The 22,606-nt window shown below is 39.8% G+C and overlaps 1 protein-coding gene across 3 annotated transcripts in view; it reads left to right on the top strand.

The window, feature by feature from the left end:
• Nucleotides 1-22,606, top strand: part of LOC117405462 (roundabout homolog 1-like) — a 440,349-nt gene that overhangs the window by 53,029 nt on the left and 364,714 nt on the right. For all 3 annotated transcript variants that reach the window (XM_059031316.1, XM_059031315.1, XM_059031313.1), the window contains exon 2: nt 16,475-16,616. In XM_059031316.1, coding sequence (XP_058887299.1) covers nt 16,523-16,616 — 94 coding nt within the window. In that variant the 5' untranslated portion in view covers nt 16,475-16,522. The remainder of the gene's footprint in view (nt 1-16,474; nt 16,617-22,606) is intronic.

Genomic DNA, 22,606 nt, shown 5'->3' with positions numbered 1-22,606 from the left:
GACAAACTGAGCACCGCTCTCTCACCCCCATTAAACAACTGTGCTTATATATAGTCCGCCCACTAATACACATAGTTTACCTGTAACATTTTAATTGTTTTTATAAAAACTCTGCATATGTACTATTGTATATTTATATACAAAATATATACAAAAATACATTCTTAATAACAATAATTACAACAATAACAAAAATACATTATACAAAAAACTTTAACCCATCATTCGGGTAAGCTTTTGTTTGTTTTAAACATCTTTCTGTCACAGCCTCAAAACTAAAACCAGAATCGAATATAACCCCCAAAAGTCAAATTGCCCAAATCTATTTTTAAGGAATTTGCAAGCTCCAGCTGCTGAGAACCTAACAGCAAAACCTCTGTCTTATAGGAGTTCAATTGCAAGAAATTTTGAGACGTCCAACTTTTGACATCAGCAAGACATTTACATTGTTAATACTAACGTGGTTTAATTGTAAAAAAAAAAAAAAAAAAAAGTGGACATTTTGGATTTGTCAATGGCATTTTGAATGTGATTAGACACTGGCGTTAAATTAGTGTTCAAACAATCCAAAGTTCTCGAGTGTTTTTACACAGAGGGCCTCATTTACAAAAGGGCGCTAAGCTTTATGGTATGCGATAATTGCAATTACTGTGCACGTTAATAATTTCTGCATTTACTAATGCAATTATATTCATTATCTCGTGAAATAGTGGCCATGTTATGGTGCACACTAATTCTATTGTACCACACTATGATAATCAGAATAAGTATGTGATTTTTATGGTAAAGGCATGATAATGTATTTAAATGAGCATCCAGCTCAGAATAATGAGATGAGCTGTATTCACAAGGATGTTAATTTTAGTGCCTGCATTAAAGTGATCATTTATTAGTGCGTATGGGAACCAGGCTTTAACCACTGATAGACACAATATTTTTCTGGCCTGAAAACTAGTGATGTGCAGTTTGATTCTTTTTACTGACTCGATTAGTTTGATTCATTCAGTTTAGTGAATCGAATCTATGTAAACTGGGGTGTGAGACTGGCCAGTACCTACCCAACCACTGACCTCACCGCATGTTACTGGATTGTGAGTATGTTTATCTTTTAAAATTAGAAGGACCAAGACAGAAAAGGTACGGGAGGATACCAAGCTATTATTTACTTGTTTATTTAGCAAACGCCTTTATCCAAGGCGACTTACAGAGACTAGGGTGTGTGAACTATGCATCAGCTGCAGAGTCACTTACAATTACATCTCACCCCAAAGACGGAGCACAAGGAAGTTAAGTGACTTGCTCAGGGTCACACAATGAGTCAGTGGCTGAGGTGGGATTTGAACCGGGGACCTCCTGGTTACAAGCTCATTTCTTTAACCACTGGACCACACAGCCTCCTTTTCAAGCAGACCCAGACACAGAAATTGAATTTTTAAGCACTTTCGTGCAATTTTATTATGTACAAAAATAAAAGAAAAATTAAAACAAAACCTAACTCCCACATGGAGTACTAAACTGAACTGTTCACGATTCTAACTAAAATCAGATGGCTAAGCACACACTACCTTTTTCTATGAACCACACAAGTCTCTCCACACTGACAGTCTCTTGCCTTCACACAGACGCAGACTGCCCTGAACAAATATTTTTTTGCTGTTAAATACCTAATCACAGGCAGGTGGCACTCATTAACTCTTAGCGCCAGGTGTACCTCATCCTGGCTCTCTCCTGTGGCATTCTGGGGGATGTAATCCTTTACCCCGTTTACACTTGCACACCCATACCGTGAAGGCTCCACGCCCTCACGGTACGGGTGTGTTTACACTATCAAATAACCGAGCTGAGCCGGAACCAAGCCGTGAAACTCCAGCCCTGCAACATATCTGAATCTGGCTCGGGGCCGAAGCAGGCTGCGGGCGGGGTTACTGCATTTCGTCATTACGCTCAAACGTCATTACAAGAAAAAGTGGCAACCCCGCAGGACACATAACAACACACATCTGACTAAAAATACTAAATAAAATAACTCCTTCTCTATAATACGCATATAGTGAATCAAAAATGTAACTTTCCGTGAATTAACCATGCATAAAGCACAATGTAAGCAACGCTATATTTTTAACAAAAAAAAATAAAAAAAGGTAACATTCCCACTCGAGGATCATTTTAATCAGCAGTTTTTAAACTATAGCCTGGCTAAACGGCAGTGGGGAGTTCAGTTCAAAGCGACAGGCAAGCAAACTAACAAAATGCGAGAAGGAGAGCGGGTCGGGAGAGGGGAAGAGGGAATGGGCTCACTCCAGGTGCGGCTGCCGGAGCGGGGCTGAAGCGTCTCGTCTTCCGGAGAAAGATAACCACGTTGCAACCTAATATTTATTTAGTTATAAAATGAATGCTGAATAAGAATCTCCAGTTCAGATACTGTATCAATACTGTATACTGTATCAATAGGGAGAGACAGAAACGGAAGTTACACTGATAAGTTGTTTACAGTTTGAACACCGGTACTGTATTTAGTGTAGAAATATTGCATGAATCACAATTATAGGGAATTGGGGGACATGCTGTAGGAACGTTATATCCGAGGCGCGTTATTATGTATACCTTTAATATGGTCCCCTGTCTTTGCTTCCTTTGTTTATGTATGTATTACAACCCCCCCCCCCCCCCCCCCCCTTCGCATTTTCAGTACTTCTCCGCAATAATAATAATAATAAAATCCATGGTAAAAAAAGATTTTATTAAATTAATCCTTTGTTCTATTTTTGCTGTCTGTGACATTTAATGTAATCGACTCAGCACGTTCATTATGCGTGACGTCTCTCAGCTCGGCTCGCCTTTCTCTAGTGTAAACGCAACTCAAGCTACCCGAGCCGTACCAGGCTGGCTCGACTCGGCACCGGCTCGGCTCGGGTGTGCAGGTGTAAATGTAGAATTAGCCCCTCCCAGACTACATTTTTCTCTCCTCCTCCCCCTAGTCTGCCACAATATATATATATACATCGTAATGTACGTGAAAATGTGTATATAAATTGTATTTAGGCCAATATACTCAAATATACTACTTTACACAAAACACATTACCCCCACTGCATGATTCCTAGTCATCAATATACAGGCAATGGTTTCAATCAACTAATCAACACATCTATTGTATAGTACAGAAATAGGAAGATATAACTAGAAGCAGCTTCTAGAACACTGACAAAAAAAACGAAATATCACAAAATGGGAAATAGAAGAGTATTTTTATTTCAATGGAAAGCTCAAACAGTAAAAAGAAAAAAAGAGTATATAATGTTAAGTTTCAATATTTAACTTATATACCAAAATATAGCATTTTTAACAGCACTGAAGAAAAAAAAAAAGATACCGACAAGCTGTGAAAATGCAAAATAGTAACCAGTACCACTATGAATTGTATCTTTTCATGACTTCTGTCTGGACACATGGCACTTATTTTCTGGCACACTTAAATACTCATTATGTGTTCTAATTCTGCAACTTTTCCACATAATGCCTGTTGATGCAGAATGCAGTGTAAGAAAATTGGTACTTATGCATTTCTTTCTTTAATTTTTTCCAGCTAGCCAGTCCACTCTTTTGTCCAGTCATATGGTGCACCCTCTGTTGTAATCCCAGTTACTTTCTTCCAAGGCAATTCTGCACTTTCCATGGCTTCTTGAAGTTAAAAAAGTCATTTTCTGTGGTTGTGTTGTTCATGGCAGCCACAGCACTTTTCAGAAAAACCTTTCATTGACTCCATAGCTTCTTTCACTTCCAGTAAACTCAAAATACGTTGGTTTGTGCAGCGTATCATAGTGACGTTGTATGTTATAATCTTTCATAACTGCAACCGTTGCACTGCAAATCAGACATATTGCCTTGCTGTCAAAATTATTCAGTGAACAAATAATCAGCTGGCTAACGATTTTGGAATCGTTCCGCCTCCACCTTTCGCTTCTGTGACATTTCCAACTACTTTTTTGCTATTGATTTAAAATTTTACACAAAGTAAAATAAATAGCTTAAACAAGGCTTTGATTCGCTATCCTAATCAAAATTGTGTGTGCTGTGTGCATGAGGAAATGGATCCTGTGTGCTAATTGATTGGCTATTTTACCTCCTATGTGAGCCATGATTGGCTTAATGGGAAAGTCACTCACACAATGCCAAGTAAGTCTTTAATCTTGACTTAATTCCAAAACGATACAGTACAGAAACTAATGGGCGGGCCGTATGCATTAAAGGAGAAAGGAAAGGCTGCTTTTTTTTTCTTTTTTTTTTTACATCACACAAGGAATACATGTTAAAATTAAAAAGGTAAGCAGTGCATTTTCACGTTACGTTGCCTCTGCCTGTCCCCTGCTGAGTGCTGTGTCTGTTGATCGTTCATTTTCGTGCAATGTAAGCCACCTTCACCTTCACAATAAGCGACTGACCAAAAGATACGCCAGGACTGCTGGGACTTTTGATATCACGGTGGTCACGAGAAGTCTCTGACGTTATCGTACACGTTAAATTATCGCTCACAATACATGTAGCGTGCATGTAAATTAATGCATTCTCTGTTAGTAAATGGGGCAGTAAATTTAGATTCATCACACACGTTAAGCTCACTACTTACTCCAAATGTAGTGCCCTTTTGTAAATCAGGCCCTTAGTGTTGTTTCTTAGTTTGCCTCACAGGATTGTGTCAGAGAAATGTAGCCTTTCTTCTGAAAAATGCAAGCTTTTTCTTTTTTTCTGCCTGATTGTTTGTAATAGGAGACTGTAATGCAGAAGATCCATGGGGATAGTGGCCACAAGAACAGCATCGCGTCTAGCCTTTGTATTTCTTTTTGAAGTAACTGGAAAGCCAGTGCCATTAGTGTAATAAAATAATTAAAACTGAAATCCTGTTTAGCAGTTGAATGCAATTCAAGACTCATTTCTTTCTTTATCTAAAATTTGTAATGAGATTTCATTATTGAAGATTTGTATTGTTCTCACAAAAAACCTATGCAGTACATACATCAAAAGGAAAATACTATGCTAGTATTATTATCTCATAATAATACTAAAGTGTAATTCTTTTATATTGGTTTGTTACACCTGAGTTTGCAGAAAACAGATTTTGTTGACAATTCCAGGCACATTTCCCAAAGGTATTTTTGTTCTGTAAATAGGCATGGTCCTGCTACAACTTGGAGCAGCAGGAGGTTATAAAAGACATATTCAAGCTCAGGAAGCAAGACACACATTTTAAGAGAGTTTCTTTTTTTAAATGGTGTTTTTGTTAAAACACCTATACTGCTGATATTTTCAACAAGGGGTAATCTGCTTGAACACGTAAAGACTATATTGAGACTATATACTTTCAACCTAACCGAGTAAACAAAAGTTGCATTTTAGTGACTTATAAAAACATAAAAAAGACAGTTGTTTGTTCTGATATATTCTCTTTCTTTTCAAAATAAAATGTTGTATTTTTTGTGTTTCAAAATACATGGATCATTATTGATTACGTATAATTCCTGTCATTCCCCTGCAGCTCTTTCCCTGGCCCAGCTGCATACTGTTGAAATCGCCTGGCTGCTTTAGGCATTTATCAGATTTTTTCTGAAAGGGGAAGAGGCAGTTATCTGATACAATTATCTTTGAAAATTGAATCTCTTTTTGCTGCCTGCTGTGAGGCAGCTTGTCTTTGAGAAAAAAAAAAAAAAACACTTTAGCTTTCTATTAATCATATGCAACGCATTAGTGGAAAATAATATATAATTGTTGTTTTATTCTTTTGAAGAATCTATTGTATATTTTGACTGAAATGAATAGTCAGTGCACACTATTTGTGGCCTAAATCCTGAATATGTATTGAATGCTATACAGAACAAAATTAGATTAACCTATTAAAGTTCTGTTGTAAATTAAATTTCCTTGTAACTAACAAAATTAAAGGTTAGGTGTCACCAAATTCAACTCTGACAAAAATGTGATGCCTAGCTGAACTGCAAACAAAGACATGACAAATCCAACATCACAAAAGACCCAGGCCAAATGCATAAAAGATGGTGGTAATTTCCGGCCATTAACACTAGAACCGCCACGGTAGTCATTTTGACGGGTTTGGATTTAAAATGTAAACAAATCTGTGTTTGTGAATGCAATGCGGTTGTCCTTTTTTGTTCTTTCTTGTTTTTTTTATTTTTTTATTTTTAAACGGACAACCACATTGCATTGACAGTACGCAGATTCGTTTACATTTTAAATCTCATTAATCCCGCGGCGGTTCTAGTTTTAAAAAACAAAATTATTGGGCAGTATTTAACACACAATTTATAAAACTACTGCTTTGTAGGATGTGATTTGCCGTCACGGATTGTTACCGAGAGATTTTATCTTGCCAATTGTCAGAGGTATGCAATTGTCAGAGGTATGCAAATAAGACGTCAATGGCATACACTGTCTGTTAACTTCGTTCCGTTATGGCTACGGCTGGAGGCAGACAGGTTGTCCGAAATATTGAGATGTCAGGTTTTTTAAAAAATCAAATAAATTGCACACACAGGTGCTGGACGTGAGTGAGAGGTTAGGGGCAGTGGAGACTTGATTTAAAAAAGTATGATATTTTATATAGCCGATATGCACATGCCTTCCTGAAAAAGAATTGTAACCACCAGAAAAGTAATTTTTGTCACAGTTTGTGATATTTGACTTTTGTTTGAGAAAAAAAGGATCCTCTAATGTTAGCACATGTTTCCTTTCCATCGCACAAGAAAGCAGAAGGCACTGGAGCGTCAAGCTCTGGTTATTTTTCTCATGTTTAAAACATTTGTTTGAATGACAAATAGCACAGCAAGACAGCACCACACAGTTACACTAAATAGCCTACAATTCATTGTTAAATGGCAAAAAAATATGTTTTTCATTGTTACAGTATTCCCTCAATTTGTAAATACCTGCACAATTCATTCACATACAATACATACAGATCTACACTCTGTTTTTCATTACTAAATCCGAGACTCATTGCATGTTTATTTTAATAACATAAATTAGTTTTACGTGTTTAAAGCCTGTGTAGATGACCAAAAACAATGAGATACAATGCAAATGCTTCTTTCTTTCCTTCCTGACGGCTATTTTGGTGTTTTTGTGGGTTCATAATTACCTACTTATAGCACAGCAAGGTCTATTCCTGTTCAAAATTATTGTAATGCTTTTTTGATCAAGGTGAAGCATAACCCATTTGTACATATTCATACTGGAAGAAAAATAATGTACATGTTTACATTATAATCAGTGTGCAGTTTAATTGTGTTTCCAAAATAACCACTAAGACGTGTTTATATTCTGTTCCTTGTCGGAATTTTATTTAATGTTTAATTCTTAACCATTTGGGTTTACAGTAATACAGTACACATTACCCTACAAAAAGCTTATTTTAAACTAAAATAAATAAATACACCTAGATTGAAAAATCCTGTCTGTCACACAATACTACTTTCATAGCGAAATTCGATTAAAAAACACTACATATTTCTTACAATTTATTTTTAGTTACTAAAGTACAACTTCTTAAAGTGAACCAGTTCCCCATATTCCCTTCCAAAATGTATTCTTTATTTGAACATAGTCCAGATAGTAAGGGCATGATATCCAAATTTTACAATTAATTTTTTTCCTTACATTGGCCCTTTGGACTCTATTCTTCTCCGAGTGCACTCCTCTTCCATTTTTGCTTGTCATGCCCTCATTCAGTTCAAAATCCTGCATCGTATTTACATGTCCAACACCAAGCTGGCTAAAATGTACCCTGATTTAGACCCCACATGTGACAGATGTAAGCAGGCTCCTGCCTCACTGATCCATATGTTCTGGTGCTGTCCCAGGCTAGCCTCATTTTGGAGCTTAGTCTTTGAGACCTTTTACGAAATGTATTTGTCTATTGACCCCACACCACATATGGCAATCTTTGGGACAGCCTGATAGTATCCCTCTGTCTAAAGTTCAGTGGAGCACCCTGGTTTTTGCATCACTGTTGGCCCGACGTCTTATTTTGTTAAATTGGAAGCAAGTGGCCCCGACCTCATATGTTCACAGGGTTAGAGATGTCATGCAGCATCTCAAACTGGAGAAAATCAGATATACTCTCTGGGTCTAGCAACAAGTTTTATGCTGCATGGCAGCCCTACATTGACAACCTGAAGCTCTCAACCTCCCTTAGGCTTTTCCTCTGTGCCTTTTTGCATCTTGCAGTAATTGTTGAGACCCAATCACCACTTTTCTGTTTTTTTTTATATTTTGTATTACTGTTTGTTTTATTTTATTTTATTTCGTATGTTTTATTTTATATTTATTTTTATTTTGTTTTGCATGTCTGTAAAACAGCGGTGCATTTTGTATTGGATTTTTTGTATTGGTTTGGTGTGTTGAAACTTAATTAAAAAAAATGAAATAAAATACTTCATGAACTAACTAACAATCCCGTTTGACACAAATATGTATTTTTCAGCAGCTATGGCCAAAGGTTTTGCATCACCTAGAATTTTATCAATCAATCAATCAATCTTTATTTCATATAGCGCCTTTTATAGTGGACCACCATCACAAAGCGCTTTAGAAGATGCAGTAAGGAAAATCCATAATACTTTAATACAGAGAAATGCATAATACATGATATACAGTATAAAACATAAAAAATAAATGCATAATACATTAAATACAGTGGAAAGTGCATAATACATGAAATAGTACATTAAATACAGTGGAAAGTGCATAATACATGATAGTAACATAATACATGAAATAGTACATTAAATACAGTGGAAAGTGCATAATACATGATAGTAACATAATACATGAAATAGTAGCAGCAACACAGCAGCTAATAGCAGATATCAGGCTTAAAGAGCATGGAAAGCAAGAGAGAACAGGTGGGTCTTGAGAGTTGATTTAAAGCGAGCGACTGTGGGAGCATCACGCACCAAAGCTGGGAGAGAGTTCCAAAGAGTCGGAGCCATGAAGCTAAATGAGCATTCTCCAAGTGTGGTGCACTTTTTCTTTGGGATAACAAGCAGGCCAGAGTCGGAGGACCTCAACTTGCGGACAGGGACATAGCGGGTCAGCAGGTTGAGGAGGTATTCGGGACCTGTGTGATGAAGGGCATTGTAGGTGAGCAAGAGAGTTTTGAAAATACAGATAGCCAGTGCAGCTGGGCAAGACGGGGGTGATGTGATCACGTTTTTTAGATCTGGTAAGGATTCTGGCAGCGGCATTCTGGACAAGCTGCAGTTGGTTTATGATGCGTGTCGGGAGACCACCTGTGGCGGAGTGTCCCGCCCCTATTTATTATTATTTGTATTTTTGTTTGCGGCGCGGGTAAAAGCGCCGCGTCTTTTGTTATTATATTTAAAAACCCCGTGAGGATGCATGGCTGATCAGCTACTGATTATTTAACTAGCTGACAGTCATGCATCCTTACCAAACGCGTGCAGACTCTGGCCGAGGGATAATAAGATAATTACCAACTAGTTAATCCCTCGGCCAGAGTATATAAACCAGCAGCACTCTGCACTCGGGGTTGAGAGTGTAGAGGAGAGTACGGGAGAGCGGAGAGAGAAAAAGCAACATTAACAAAACAATTGCTAAAACGTGCTGGATTTCCCAGCACATCACTTACTTGTTTGTTTGTTCATTCGTTTGGCCCTTGTGCCCTTTTGTTTTGTGTTGTGTTAATTTGTTTAATATTTTGTTTATTAAATACGCTGAGTGCACTAACACTCAGCTTCAACCGCCCATCCACTGTTTGGTTTGAGTTACTTCCTGGTCCGTGACGTCATCCACATCACCACTGCGAGCCAGACTGTCACATATGGTGTCCTGCGTGGGACAAACAACGCCTCCAACAGCCGGACCAGGATTGAAAAGTGCGTTTTTTTTTGTTTGTTCGTTTTTTTTTTCAAATTAAAAATGGGGAAAAGTAGCCGGAGGAGAAAGCAGCAGCAGCAGCAACAACAGCAGCAGGAGGCGCAGCAACATCAGCCTTACCTTGCCACACTGGATATCTGCCTCACCTGCCTGAAGGGTGAGGAGTGGTGCTTCGCGGTTGGTGAGGTTGGGCACGTGGCACCAGACCAACCCCCTCCATGGCAGGAGAAAGAGGAGCCAGAGCGTCCAGTGAGGGAGGACCTGCATCCTCCAAAGAGGACGAATGCACTCTCCTCTGAGGGAGTCTGGGACTGGCTGGTGGAGCCGGGGAGGGATTATGAGGAAGCCCTCCCTGCAGTGATCAACCTCCTGTGGGCAAGAGATGGGGAGCGCTGGGAGGCCTGGGAACAGCAACACCACCCAGCTTCCCTCCCAGACATCGCAGCCATGGTGTTCAACTACCTGGCTGCGGATATGGGAGAGACCCTGCTGCTGCCATCTCCAGCATCAGAGGGAGAGGAGCCATCGCTGCCGTCTCCAGCGCCAGAGGGAGAGGAGCCATCGCTGCCGTCTCCAGCGCCAGAGGGAGAGGAGCCATCGCTGCCGTCTCCAGCGCCAGAGGGAGAGGAGCCATCGCTGCCGTCTCCAGCGCCAGAGGGAGAGGAGCCATCGCTGCCGTCTCCAGCGCCAGAGGGAGAGGAGCCATCGCTGCCGTCTCCAGCGCCAGAGGGAGAGGAGCCATCGCTGCCGTCTCCAGCGCCAGAGGGAGAGGAGCCATCGCTGCCGTCTCCAGCGCCAGAGGGAGAGGAGCCATCGCTGCCGTCTCCAGCATCAGAGGGAGAGGAGCCATCGCTACCGTCTCCAGCATCAGAGGGAGAGGAGCCATCGCTGCCATCTCCAGCATCAGAGGGAGAGGAGCCATCGCTACCGTCTCCAGCATCAGAGGGAGAGGAGCCATCGCTACTGTCTCCACCAGCAGAGGGTGAATGCCTGCTGGTTCCACATCCACCGTCGTGGGAGGACTGCTTGCCCCTCCCACCTCCACCAGCAGAGGGTGAATGCCTGCTGGTTCCGCCTCCACCGTCGTGGGAGGACTGCTTGCCCCTCCCACCTCCACCAGCAGAGGATGAATGCCTGCTGGTTCTGCCTCAACCGTCGTGGGAGGACTGCTTGCCCCTCCCACCTCCACCAGCAGAGGATGAATACCTGCTGGTTCCGCCTCAGCCGCCGTGGGAGGACTGCTTGCCACTCCCAGCTCCACCAGCAGAGGGTGAATACCTGCTGGTTCCGTCTCAGCCGCTGTGGGAGGACTGCTTTCCCCTCCCACCTCCACCAGCAGAGGGTGAATACCTGCTGGTTCCACATCCACCGTCATGGGAAGGACTGCTCCTGCCCTGCCTCGCACCACCCAGGGATGCCTGCCTCGCATCGCCTGGGGCTGCCTGTTCCACATCGCCTGGGGTCGCCAGGGATCCTGCTTCGCCTGGGGTCGCCAGGGATCCTGCTTCGCCTGGGGTCGCCAGGGATCCTGCTTCGCCTGGGGTCGCCAGGGATCCTGCTTCGCCTGGGGTCGCCAGGGATCCTGCTTTGCCTGGGGTCGCCAGGGATCCTGCTTCGCCTGGGGTCACTACACTGTGGTCGGAGCCCCACGGAGGGGAGCTGCCGGCCATGAAGAAAGGGGGGGAGGTCAGGAGACCAGCTCCCCCAGCCGCACTTTCGCGGCCGGAGATCATGTGGTCAGAGCCCCACGAAGGGGAGCTGCCAGCCATGGAAAAGGGGGGGAGGTCAGGAGACCAGCTCCCCCAGCCGCACTTTCGCGGCAGGAAATACTGTGGCTGGAGCCCCGTGAAGGGCAGCTGTCAGCCATGAAGAAGGGGGGGGAGGTCAGGAGACCAGCTTCCCCCGCAGCAATTTCGCTGCAGGAGAAAGGGTGGCCAGAGCCCCACGGAGGGGAGCTGTCGGCCATGAAGAAGGGGGGGCAGGTCTGGAGACCACCCCCAAAAATTTTTTGGCCAGAGGAGCTGGCCGGTGCGCGGGCCATTGGAACACTACGGCTGTTTGGGTGGGAGGAGGACATCCCACCGTGGCCGCCACCTTTGGCCCGTTGCTGCCCCTGTTCCTGCGCCGGGACTGCTGACCGGGACTTTGGGGACTAAGGGGGGAGGTGGCCGAAAAGGCCATGTGTGCTGCGCACAAGGGGGGGCATGTGTGGCGGAGTGTCCCGCCCCTATTTATTATTATTTGTATTTTTGTTTGCGGCGCGGGTAAAAGCGCCGCGTCTTTTGTTATTATATTTAAAAACCCCGTGAGGATGCATGGCTGATCAGCTACTGATTATTTAACTAGCTGACAGTCATGCATCCTTACCAAACGCGTGCAGACTCTGGCCGAGGGATAATAAGATAATTACCAACTAGTTAATCCCTCGGCCAGAGTATATAAACCAGCAGCACTCTGCACTCGGGGTTGAGAGTGTAGAGGAGAGTACGGGAGAGCGGAGAGAGAAAAAGCAACATTAACAAAACAATTGCTAAGACGTGCTGGATTTCCCAGCACATCACTTACTTGTTTGTTTGTTCATTCGTTTGGCCCTTGTGCCCTTTTGTTTTGTGTTGTGTTAATTTGTTTAATATTTTGTTTATTAAATACGCTGAGTGCACTAACACTCAGCTTCAACCGCCCATCCACTGTTTGGTTTGAGTTACTTCCTGGTCCGTGACGTCATCCACATCACCACTGCGAGCCAGACTGTCACACCACCATATAGAGAATTTTAGTAGTCGAGTCGAGAGGAGACAAATGCATGACAAAGTATCTCCGCATCTGGGAGGGAAAGGTAGGGACGGACTTTGGAGATGTTTCGAAGATGGTAGAAGGAAGATATGACCACAGTGGAGATGTGGGCATCAAAGGTGAGGTTGCTGTCAAGAAGTACACCAAGGCTTCGTACTGTGCGGGAAGGCAGCAGCAGACAGTTTCCAAGGTTCAGGGCAGCTATATTTAGATTCTTAAATTGAGTTTTAGATCCTACTAGAAGGAGTTCAGATTTGCTAGTATTCAGCTGAAGAAAACTGGCAGACATCCAGACTTCGATGTCTTGAATGCAAGCCGAGAGCCGGACCATGGCAGAGGGGCTACCAGGGTTGAGTTTTAACCCTTTGCGGTCCATTTATTCAGCGCCTGTGAGGTGCGTCAGATCCAATTTATTTTCACACGCTGTTTATTTTACACATGCTGTTTAACAGTAATTTTATTCACAGTAAAACTGGTTTTAGTCACTGCATATAAACAGGACACTCAGTACTGCATCTCCAGCCATGCCCCACTCCTTGTTTGCTGTATTTTTCAAACATCTCTTCATAGTAGTGCATACTGATAAATCATCTCCTGATCACTTGTTTCATCACCAAACTCCTCGATAATGCTATCCAAGTCATTATTTTATTACTATAACATCTCAATAACATATCTGTGATATTTTTTGAGCGCTGGATGTGGCAGCAGCTATCTTGTTTGTTTATGTCTGTGTTATGCCTGTGGCGAAGGGACTGTATTGCTTAGATCCGCCTGTGTTGGCGGATGAGGTGACCCAAGGGAAACAGGCTTGATCCTAACTGTGGGCGGCACTTTGATTATTCAGGCGATGTCACTACAGGAGCCTGGCTCCCTCCTCGTGAAGTTTCCACCTTCCGCTATTCAGCCAGCCCAGAGCTCCAGCGCCGGAGGACAACGCAGCTCTGGGCAGCTTACAGGCAAGCCTGCAGGCACCCGGCCAGTCTACAGGGGTCGCTGGTGCACGGTGAGCCGAGGACATCCTGCGCTCGGCTAATTGCCACCCAGGGGGGGAGGTGTGCCGCCTCCTGGGAGCTCCCGTACACGGTCGGCAGTGGAATAGCCTGGACAAACCAGCGACGTCCAGGTTATAGGGCACATCCTGCACTCCACGTGGAGCGCCTTCACTGGATGTGTCACTCTGTACCTTATATTTAATCGCTTACTTGTGTATTCTTTGTTGTTGTTTCTGCTTAGATCACTATTTGCCACGCTTACTAATTATTCCAGAAACATTACTTCTGAAAAGGCAGATTGTGGTGAGGTTTATACCTGTGCTGTTCAGGTTTTAGTGCATAGTGCTTAATCTATGGGCTTCAGTGCACAGTGCAACACTAATACCCACCTTACTTCTTCAATTAGTCTTGTGGTTTTCAGAAGCATTATTTTGCTGGTATCTATAGTGGATCATATAGAACACTCATAAAAGGATATTAAACAAGTAAGTAAAACTTAGAAAAAAAAACATATGATCTCTTTAATATTAAATGTTATTGACCTCAGAGGATATTTTATAGCAATATATATCTTAGAAAGAGGAAGTAAAATGTAGTAGTTTTTTCTATATCATAGTAAAATAGCGCTCTCTGTTGGTTAGTGCATTTTAATGTACTGTCAATTCTTTAAGGTTTAAGAAAGACAAAGGTTTAAGAAAGATTAAGGTTAAGAAAGACAAACAGGGCATATATTTTGTTTGAGCCCTGAGGCTAATATGTTTTCTCAGTTTGTTGGACAATCAGCTACACTGGTTAAGTAATTATAAAAACATTAATGTTTAATGATTTAACTGATATTAATGCATAGTTTATAGTCCCCTTCTGTGTTTATATCTCCCCATTTATAGCTAGACTCATTGTTTAGCATTAAATAACTATATAGTAAGATTACCCTAAGATACAGTAACTGATGAAAGAGTTCTGAGTGATCTTTCTCAGACCTCTTGAAAGAGTTAAAGTAAGTATTTAAATCCATCTGATTGTATTGAACTCCCTCCCAACCTGTGAGGGCGCTAAGTAACGGGAACAAAGTACCCTGGACTGCTTGGCCTGACACTTCGTTCTTAGGGCCTAGAAAAGGGGCAGAGCTTCAGTACATTAACTCATCGACCCGGAAGGGAAATGATGTGACAGCCACGGATTGGAGGAGCGGCTGCAATAGTTTACCAAGGGGTCATAAATGATGGTATAAGTAAGGGATGGAGTGACGCAATCTGTTCTTTCGTTTTGGTTTATGAAAAAGAACCCAGAAGGACCTGTGTTTTGTGTATCAGTATCATGAGTGTTTGTTTGTTTTGTCTAATTGTTGCTTGTTATCATTAGACAGCTAACACGTTCTGGAGCTGTCGCCAGAGGCCAGCACAAACTCGGAACAGCACTGCACTTGTATCACAAATAAATGTTTTCGCACCACGAGGAATAATTCACGCACTAAACGGACTTGTGTATGTGTTTTGTGTGGGTGTATAATAAACGGGACTATTATTTCGGGACAAACCTGGGGATTACAAATTAAGTAAAACACGCCGCTGTATTACTTACCATCATTTATTGTTTACTGTTTGTTTTGCACCTGGATTATAATTGTCTGTCTGTTCATTGATCACCTGCACCTGCGCACTGTTAACCACTTTGCCACACTGCAATATGTGCCTTGTGGTCAAATTGGCTTGACTGCGGAGATGAGCTTTAAGTGTTGTCCATCAGGGTTCAGCTTGCGAATGGTGACCCAAGCTTTTTTACTATTGTGTCAAAGGTCATGAGCATTTCCTTGAGCTCAATGGTTTCTTCACCAAAGGGATCCAAGTCAAACAATTCTGAATATCTCTTATTTTGCTGTTCTGAGAGCTCAGGTACATAGTGTCCAGCATCCTTTTTGTCTTCCAAATTCTCCATAGTGCTTATATGTTGAAATAATAGTACAAATGAATTTGTCCAATTCAGAAGTAAAGCCTTCCTGAAGTTAAATCTCGGCAAGTATTTTGTTTTCCTGGGTTGTACTGCAGCCTCTATTGTCACTTGTACTGGTCTATGCTGAGATTTTGGGATCATTGACACAACCTGCCTCTGAAGTTGCCTGCATTTTCAGAGGGGGTAAGTCAGGTTTACCCCATTTTCCATCGACCTGGCATGGTTTTCATGGCAGGGGAAAGTCGGTTGGCCATGCAAACAGTGATTCTCACCAGTCTTTTGTCACATATAATATTGCGCTGTCATAGAAGTTGCTTTCGAGGTTTGCTGTAATATGCATACCAGGGATGTTCAGTGCTGCTGTCTCTTGATGTGTCTCTTGCAAACACTTAATATCTGCTTTCATGCTAGACAGAATATCAGCCTTCTCAGCAGAGGCCTTCCACACTGAAGCTGTTAATTGAGTGCCGTCAGTTTGTATATTATATCAACGTCTATGTCTATGTCTTGTATTGTGGTCTTGGTATTGTCAGAGTTGGTCTCACCCGTGAAGTCACCATGGAGATTAACAGGGTTCCCAGCGTGAACTTATCTGACTCAACCCCCAGTAATTTTAATGTAGCAGAAGGGTTCCCTTTAGAAATATTAAACCCAGGAAAATTACCTTAAAGATTCAGTTTTGAGAATCACAACATTTTCTCAACGGTACAGTTATTTAAAGCATCTTCCTGGAAAAATACAGTATTTGCTGCTGTAGTTCTTTTGTTTTTGCAACTAAATGCTACCTGAATAATCTCCATGTAGTAACAGTATTTCATTTATTGCAGATAATTGCAAGTGTGACAGAATCTGGGTGATGCAAGGAAGGTAAAACCATGCAAATCAAATGGACAGGACTTGCTTCTATTATCGTTACAGCTGTCTTCAGACTGACAATTTCCCAGCATCTTGTGGGACAACTTCTTCCAGGTAGGAATTATGATTCACCAGTTCTTATATCCATACCTGTTTGTATTTTAGTCGAAAAGCCTAGGATTGTCTGTCTTTCTCTCTCTCGCTCGCTGATGCATCTTGGACTCAAAATAAGTGCAATACACCTTTCTCCTTTCCATTGAGAAAGACTGTGGGTTAGAAGGAGGGAAGCAATGGATTTATCTACACCCAAAAATACATACAAAAAGGGAATTGCTTGAAAATTTACTAATCATTAGTACAAATGCATTGCTTTTAATGTACTATAATTTATGACTTTGTTGTTCAAGTAAAGACTTTACTACATTACAAGGAATTACTTAAATATGTTTATAAATTACTAAGTAAAACAACTTTTTATTGAAAATTAATACATTTTGTTCATTCTGGATGTCACTTTACTGTTTTTAGGTAATATATTAACTATTTAAAAGGCATTATGTATTTTTATTTATTTATTTATTTATTTTGTAGTGTAGAAGAAAGATATTGTATAACAGAACAAGAATCATCAACCCAACCTCTGATGATGGAAGATTTTCTTTTATATTTATGAACTTACTTCTCAGTATTCAAAAGCTAAATCAATTTACTTTCAAAGTGTACTGTATGTTTGATGGATCTAAAATGTAACATTTAAAAGGTGCAGACTTTCGTTCCAGAATCTCTCAGAAGCAATTTACCTGTCACTAGAATACTTGCTCACATTTTTAAAGAAGCATCCAAGGCAGCAAACTTATTTTCATTCTAACTGCCTCATTCTGCTTGTGCTGCTTCAATCTCGACAGAATCTTATAGCATACTTTAAAAAGGTAGCCAGGGTAGTATTGCTCATTCCTTCAATTTCAATTGAGAAGCAAATCACAGCTGGCATCTTGATTTTCCTTCAGCTTTGTAATTTTCATCTCCTGCGGTAGACCTGAGCTGGCAGATTACCTCCATCAACAAGATATTGTTTGATCAGACTGGCAGGGGTCCAGAGTCTGATTTATTCCTATTTTTTGCATTTTTTGCCAAAACAAGAAAAATATCCTTTTTTGCAATAGTCTATCCAATGTATTTTGTTTGTTGTTACTGGGCATTATAAAATAAGGCTGGGATGAATGTGTGGTCTGTCTAATTCTGTCAGTTTCTTTTGATGCCACCGGTAATGGTATTTGGTCAGTGTAGCATTGCTAACTACTATATTAATATCAGCAGGCTTGCACAACAAATTAAGTTTTTTCGCTAGCTGTCCCAAGAGTCATGGGTATGAATTATGGCCCCACATATATATCAGATAGTTGTATTCAGCTTGAATACCAAACATTCACACAACAGAAAAAAAAAATAAGCCTGCTGCCATGGGGTAGTCAAAAGTGATATATCTATCTCATCATGCAAAATAAATACCAAATACAGCTAGTCAATTAAAATCCCTCAATGCAAATAAATTCATAATTTCTGTCATTAAATTAGTTATTATGAGCAAGGTAAAGACACAAATCACAATAGTTAATTTAGAGAAATGGTTATTTTACACAGCCTGTTCATAGAAAGAACTGGTTACAAAAGGGTTCGGTGGCCAGCTGAGACAAATAAATTGTGTTTTTTATGTGCCCTCAAACCTGCATGAAGTTTTGTTGAAATAAAACCAAAACATTTAAAAAGTGGAATATTTTGTATTGTGAAAAGCAGATGTAGTACTGATTGCACATATTTCACATAACTATAAAACACAACTTTAATTCTGTTTTGTAAGTTTCTTTTTGTTTTACTGTATATATTATATATATATATATATATATATATATATATGTATATATTCCCCTTTTTATTATGTTTGCTACACATGAGATTAAATAACCTTCAAAACACAGTTTACCACTTCAACCATTTTTATTGTTTGCATCATTTTATAAACCCATAAAGAAACTCAGGGACATGTTTCATGTCTGATTTTAAAACAGTTAAATAATATGTAAAAGAAACATACAAACCGATTATTGATTCCTTCCAAGTTGCTTCAATGTAGAGCTCATCCTTTCATTTTGGCTACACATTTTCAGCCATTGGACAGGAATATATTAGATTCCCCATCTTTATAAATATATCCTTATTTTGGATCGGCATCTAGATTGCTTCTAAGGTTTTTATCGTTCTTCTCCTTTCTTGCCTCAAGAAGTCAACCAGATTCCTTGTCTTCAAAATAACAAAGGTTTTAAGATACCATCAGCACAAATGTCAGCCATCATGCTGTGAAGAGGACATATATTTAAAAAAACAGTGTGCCCTGCCTTCTAGTAACTGTCAAATGGTGCACACTGTGTGGTCCTAATGAACAAAAAGATATCCAGCTGTACACCCATTAACTATTTTTTTTATTAGCCTCAGTTGTTTAATATAGATGCTGGCTAACTGTGTGTGTGTGTATATATATATATATATATATATATATATATATATATATATATATATACACACGAAATACATATACAGATATATATATATACAGAAACACGAAATACCCATAGAATTGTTACTTCACACGTGTGTAAAACAAAATAAAAAGGATGTAGGCTTAAATAGTACTACACAGCGACGTACTACAATTGTCCTTACAATGAGTAAAGCAAACATAAAACTATGTGTTGTACTTACAATCAATTCTAGAAAACACCATTTTAAAATAAGAAATTGTGCAATGTTGTCTGCTTTTTACAATGTACGACCTCCTGCTGTAAATCCATCTCAATTTTGCATGCAGTTTCAAAGCCACGATTCTGCCTCAGTCCGCCAGAAATACGCAGTTGTGAAGTCAGTGTGTTATAAAAGCTGCATGAAGTATGTGCATAAATATATGGCAAGCCAAATTATCATTTGGAGATACCTTGAAATGCATTTCAAGATATCTTAAATTGAATTGCAGATATCTCAAACTAACTCCATTTCAAGATATCTCAAACTCATTTCGAGATCTCTCAAATTCAATTTGAGATATCTTAAATTCAATTCGAGATATCTCAAATTGACTTCCTGTCCTGTTTGATATCTCAAATTGAATCTGAGATATCTCAAATTGACTTCCTGTGAAAATGCTCTGTGTTTTGAATAGACTTCCAGCACGTTTCAAAATATCTCAAACTAGACAGGAAGTCAATTTCAGATATCTCAAATTGAATTTGAGATATCTCAAACTGGACAGGAAATCATTTTGAGATATCTCAAATTCAAATTGAGATATCTCAAATTGAATTTGAAATATCTCAAATTGAATTCGAGATATCCTGTCTAGAAGTCAATTTCAGATATCTCAAATTGAATTTGAGATATCTCAAACTGGACAGGAAGTCATTTTGAGATATCTCAAATTCAAATTGAGATATCTCAAATTAAATTTGAAATATCTCAAATTGAATTTGAGATGTCTCAAATTGAATTTGAGATATCTGAAATTGAATTTGAGATATCCTGTCTAGATGTCCTGTCTAGTCCTGTCTAGATGTCTCAAATTGAATTTGAGAAGTCTCAAATTGAATTTGAGAAGTCTCAAATTGAATTTGAGGTATATTGAAATCAGGATTAATTTGAATATATCTCGAATTGAATTTGAGATATCTAATTTAAAGCTCCAATTACAGATATCTCAAAATTGAGCTTTAAATGAAATATCTCAAATTAATTTTGAAATATCTAAAAATGACTTCCTGTCCAGTTTGGATATGTTGAATTGAATTTGAGATATCTCTAATTGACTTCCTGTCTAGTTTGAGATATCTTGAAATGGGCCGGAAGTCCATTCAAATTGACTTCACAGGAAGTCAATTTGAGATATCTCAAACTAGACAACTTTATTACTAGTTGCCAGTTCTACAGAGCACACTTGCATGATTTATATGGCAAGCCAAATTATCATTTAGAGATATCTCAAAATGAGTTTGAGAAATCTTGAAATCGAGTTAGTTTGAGATATCTGCAATTCAATTCAATTTAAGATATCTTGAAATTCATTTCGAGATATCTCTAAATGATAATTTGGCTTGCCATATAAATCATGCAAGTGTGCTCTGTAGCACTGGCAGCTAGTAATACAGTTGTCAATAAGCGACGTGCAGTTGCTAATATCAGAATTCCATTAACATTAAAGTCTATGGGACGGGATTGGTTCCTGGGAAAATGTTGTTAATAACCAAAAGTTGTCTTTATCAGGGTTGCTAATAATCAGGGTTGCTAATAATACACTGTATACAGTGGGATACGTTTGAAGCCACTAGAGTAGTTTCTTTAATAAAATCAACAGGATTTGGAAAGGAGTAGTATGTTTTCTGTTTTTTGTTTGTTTTTTTTAATGGTGATGTGGCCTTTCAAATGAACCTCACTGCAGCCACGTGTGTTATAGTCTCCATGTAAGTAAGTCATCAGAATGCTGTGGAGCACACTGAGGGACTCATATGGACTTGCACACGTAATTTTAGTTCCCCTGTTGCTTGGTTAATAGGAAATGGCAGTGTTCTAGATTATGACTGATAGAGGTTACAGGGAGCAAAGCTTCCTTGATTTTCTACTGAAGGTAGTTCCTGTTGCTATTCGTATACACTTTTTGAAAAAAAAAGATGTTGTTCTTTATTTCTAAGCCATGCAGACACAGCATTATCAAATATATTACCTTTTTCTAACAAACATGCTACGCTTCATATGGAGAAGCTGTTTAGTAGAATTCATTATGCATCTGTGGATTTGTGTAATGTTTCCTGTACAAATATCAAGATAATAACACAAAATAGGGTATTCAGCTATTCCAATTAACTTCTACCAGGAATTAAAAAAAAAAAAATTGAATGAACCTTAAACAGTTTGTGGCAGTTTGTGCACTTTACCTTTGTAAATTTTTGGCATATTTTATTTATTCATTTTTAATATCATTTTCTCTCAATTTAGAAATGTGATATTCATCATCCAGAATCAGACTATAGTGTCAGTATTGACATTACATTGTATGACAGTTCCACATCGCCATGAAATTCAAAGAAAATGTTTCTCTCCATTTAATAAATGACTGAATATATTAAGTCTTAAAATAATAAAAGGTGAGGACTTAATCAACTAATGCTGGCGTGAAGCACTACATTTCCTGTTATAACAAAAATTAGAAAACGATTCAGTAACGTCAGCCAATCAGCTTCCAGTTCTAGCAGGTTCTAATATACGGTAGATGCCCGCTGAAGTGTCTCAGCACCAACTGTGAATCCAATTTAAAATCAATCCGCACAAGTTCTGGCTTTTTCTTTGAATTGCTGTATTTTTAAGTATAGTTCACATCTATTGGACAGTAAATACTAAACAAAGACACACAATCCTGTATCTGCAACTGCTGAGTGCCAATCACAGACTGCTAGCTCGACTGCAGCACAGACACAGCGTCTTTCAACAACAACAAAGCGAGACAGTTCAGTAATATTGCGCCATTCATATGTAAATTCAGGAGAGAAAGGTTTTGGCTGAAGGTAGAAACATGGTGAGTTAGGAGGCATTTTAGAGTGTTATGTAATGAGAGATTTTATTGATAGTTCAGACTCCATTGTACATGGACTGTTCATTAATTGCTCCGTTCATTTCTCAGACAATGTCCTGATTATAAATAGGGGTTTAAAACCCTAACAAGTTAATACAAAATAAAAATTGATTTACTAAATCAAAACTCATTGTTTTTCTCTTTATATGTATGTCATGCTTGTTCTTTATTTTAAAAATTTTCGGGACTATTTTCTTCCAAGGTTTGTGGTGCGTGCGCTGTGCTGTGAAGTGCTGTGCAATGAGGGGCGTGCTCTGAGGTATGTGCTGGCTCGCTGGCTACAGCCTCCCGTCCTCTCGCTCCTCTGTTAACACACAAAAATAAAACACGTAATCACAGAAAACAAACATCGGCTCCGGCTGATCGCTTTTTAACTCAGCGCAAGGGGAGGTTTTGACGTAGCTGCTTCCCCTTTGTACCCAGCAAACTCCTCCCT

Source organism: Acipenser ruthenus, chromosome 9, assembly GCF_902713425.1.
Source record: "Acipenser ruthenus chromosome 9, fAciRut3.2 maternal haplotype, whole genome shotgun sequence".
Classification (NCBI taxonomy): domain Eukaryota; kingdom Metazoa; phylum Chordata; class Actinopteri; order Acipenseriformes; family Acipenseridae; genus Acipenser; species Acipenser ruthenus.
Note: the sequence above shows the minus strand (reverse complement) of the source record. Positions and strands in the feature narration are given on the sequence as shown.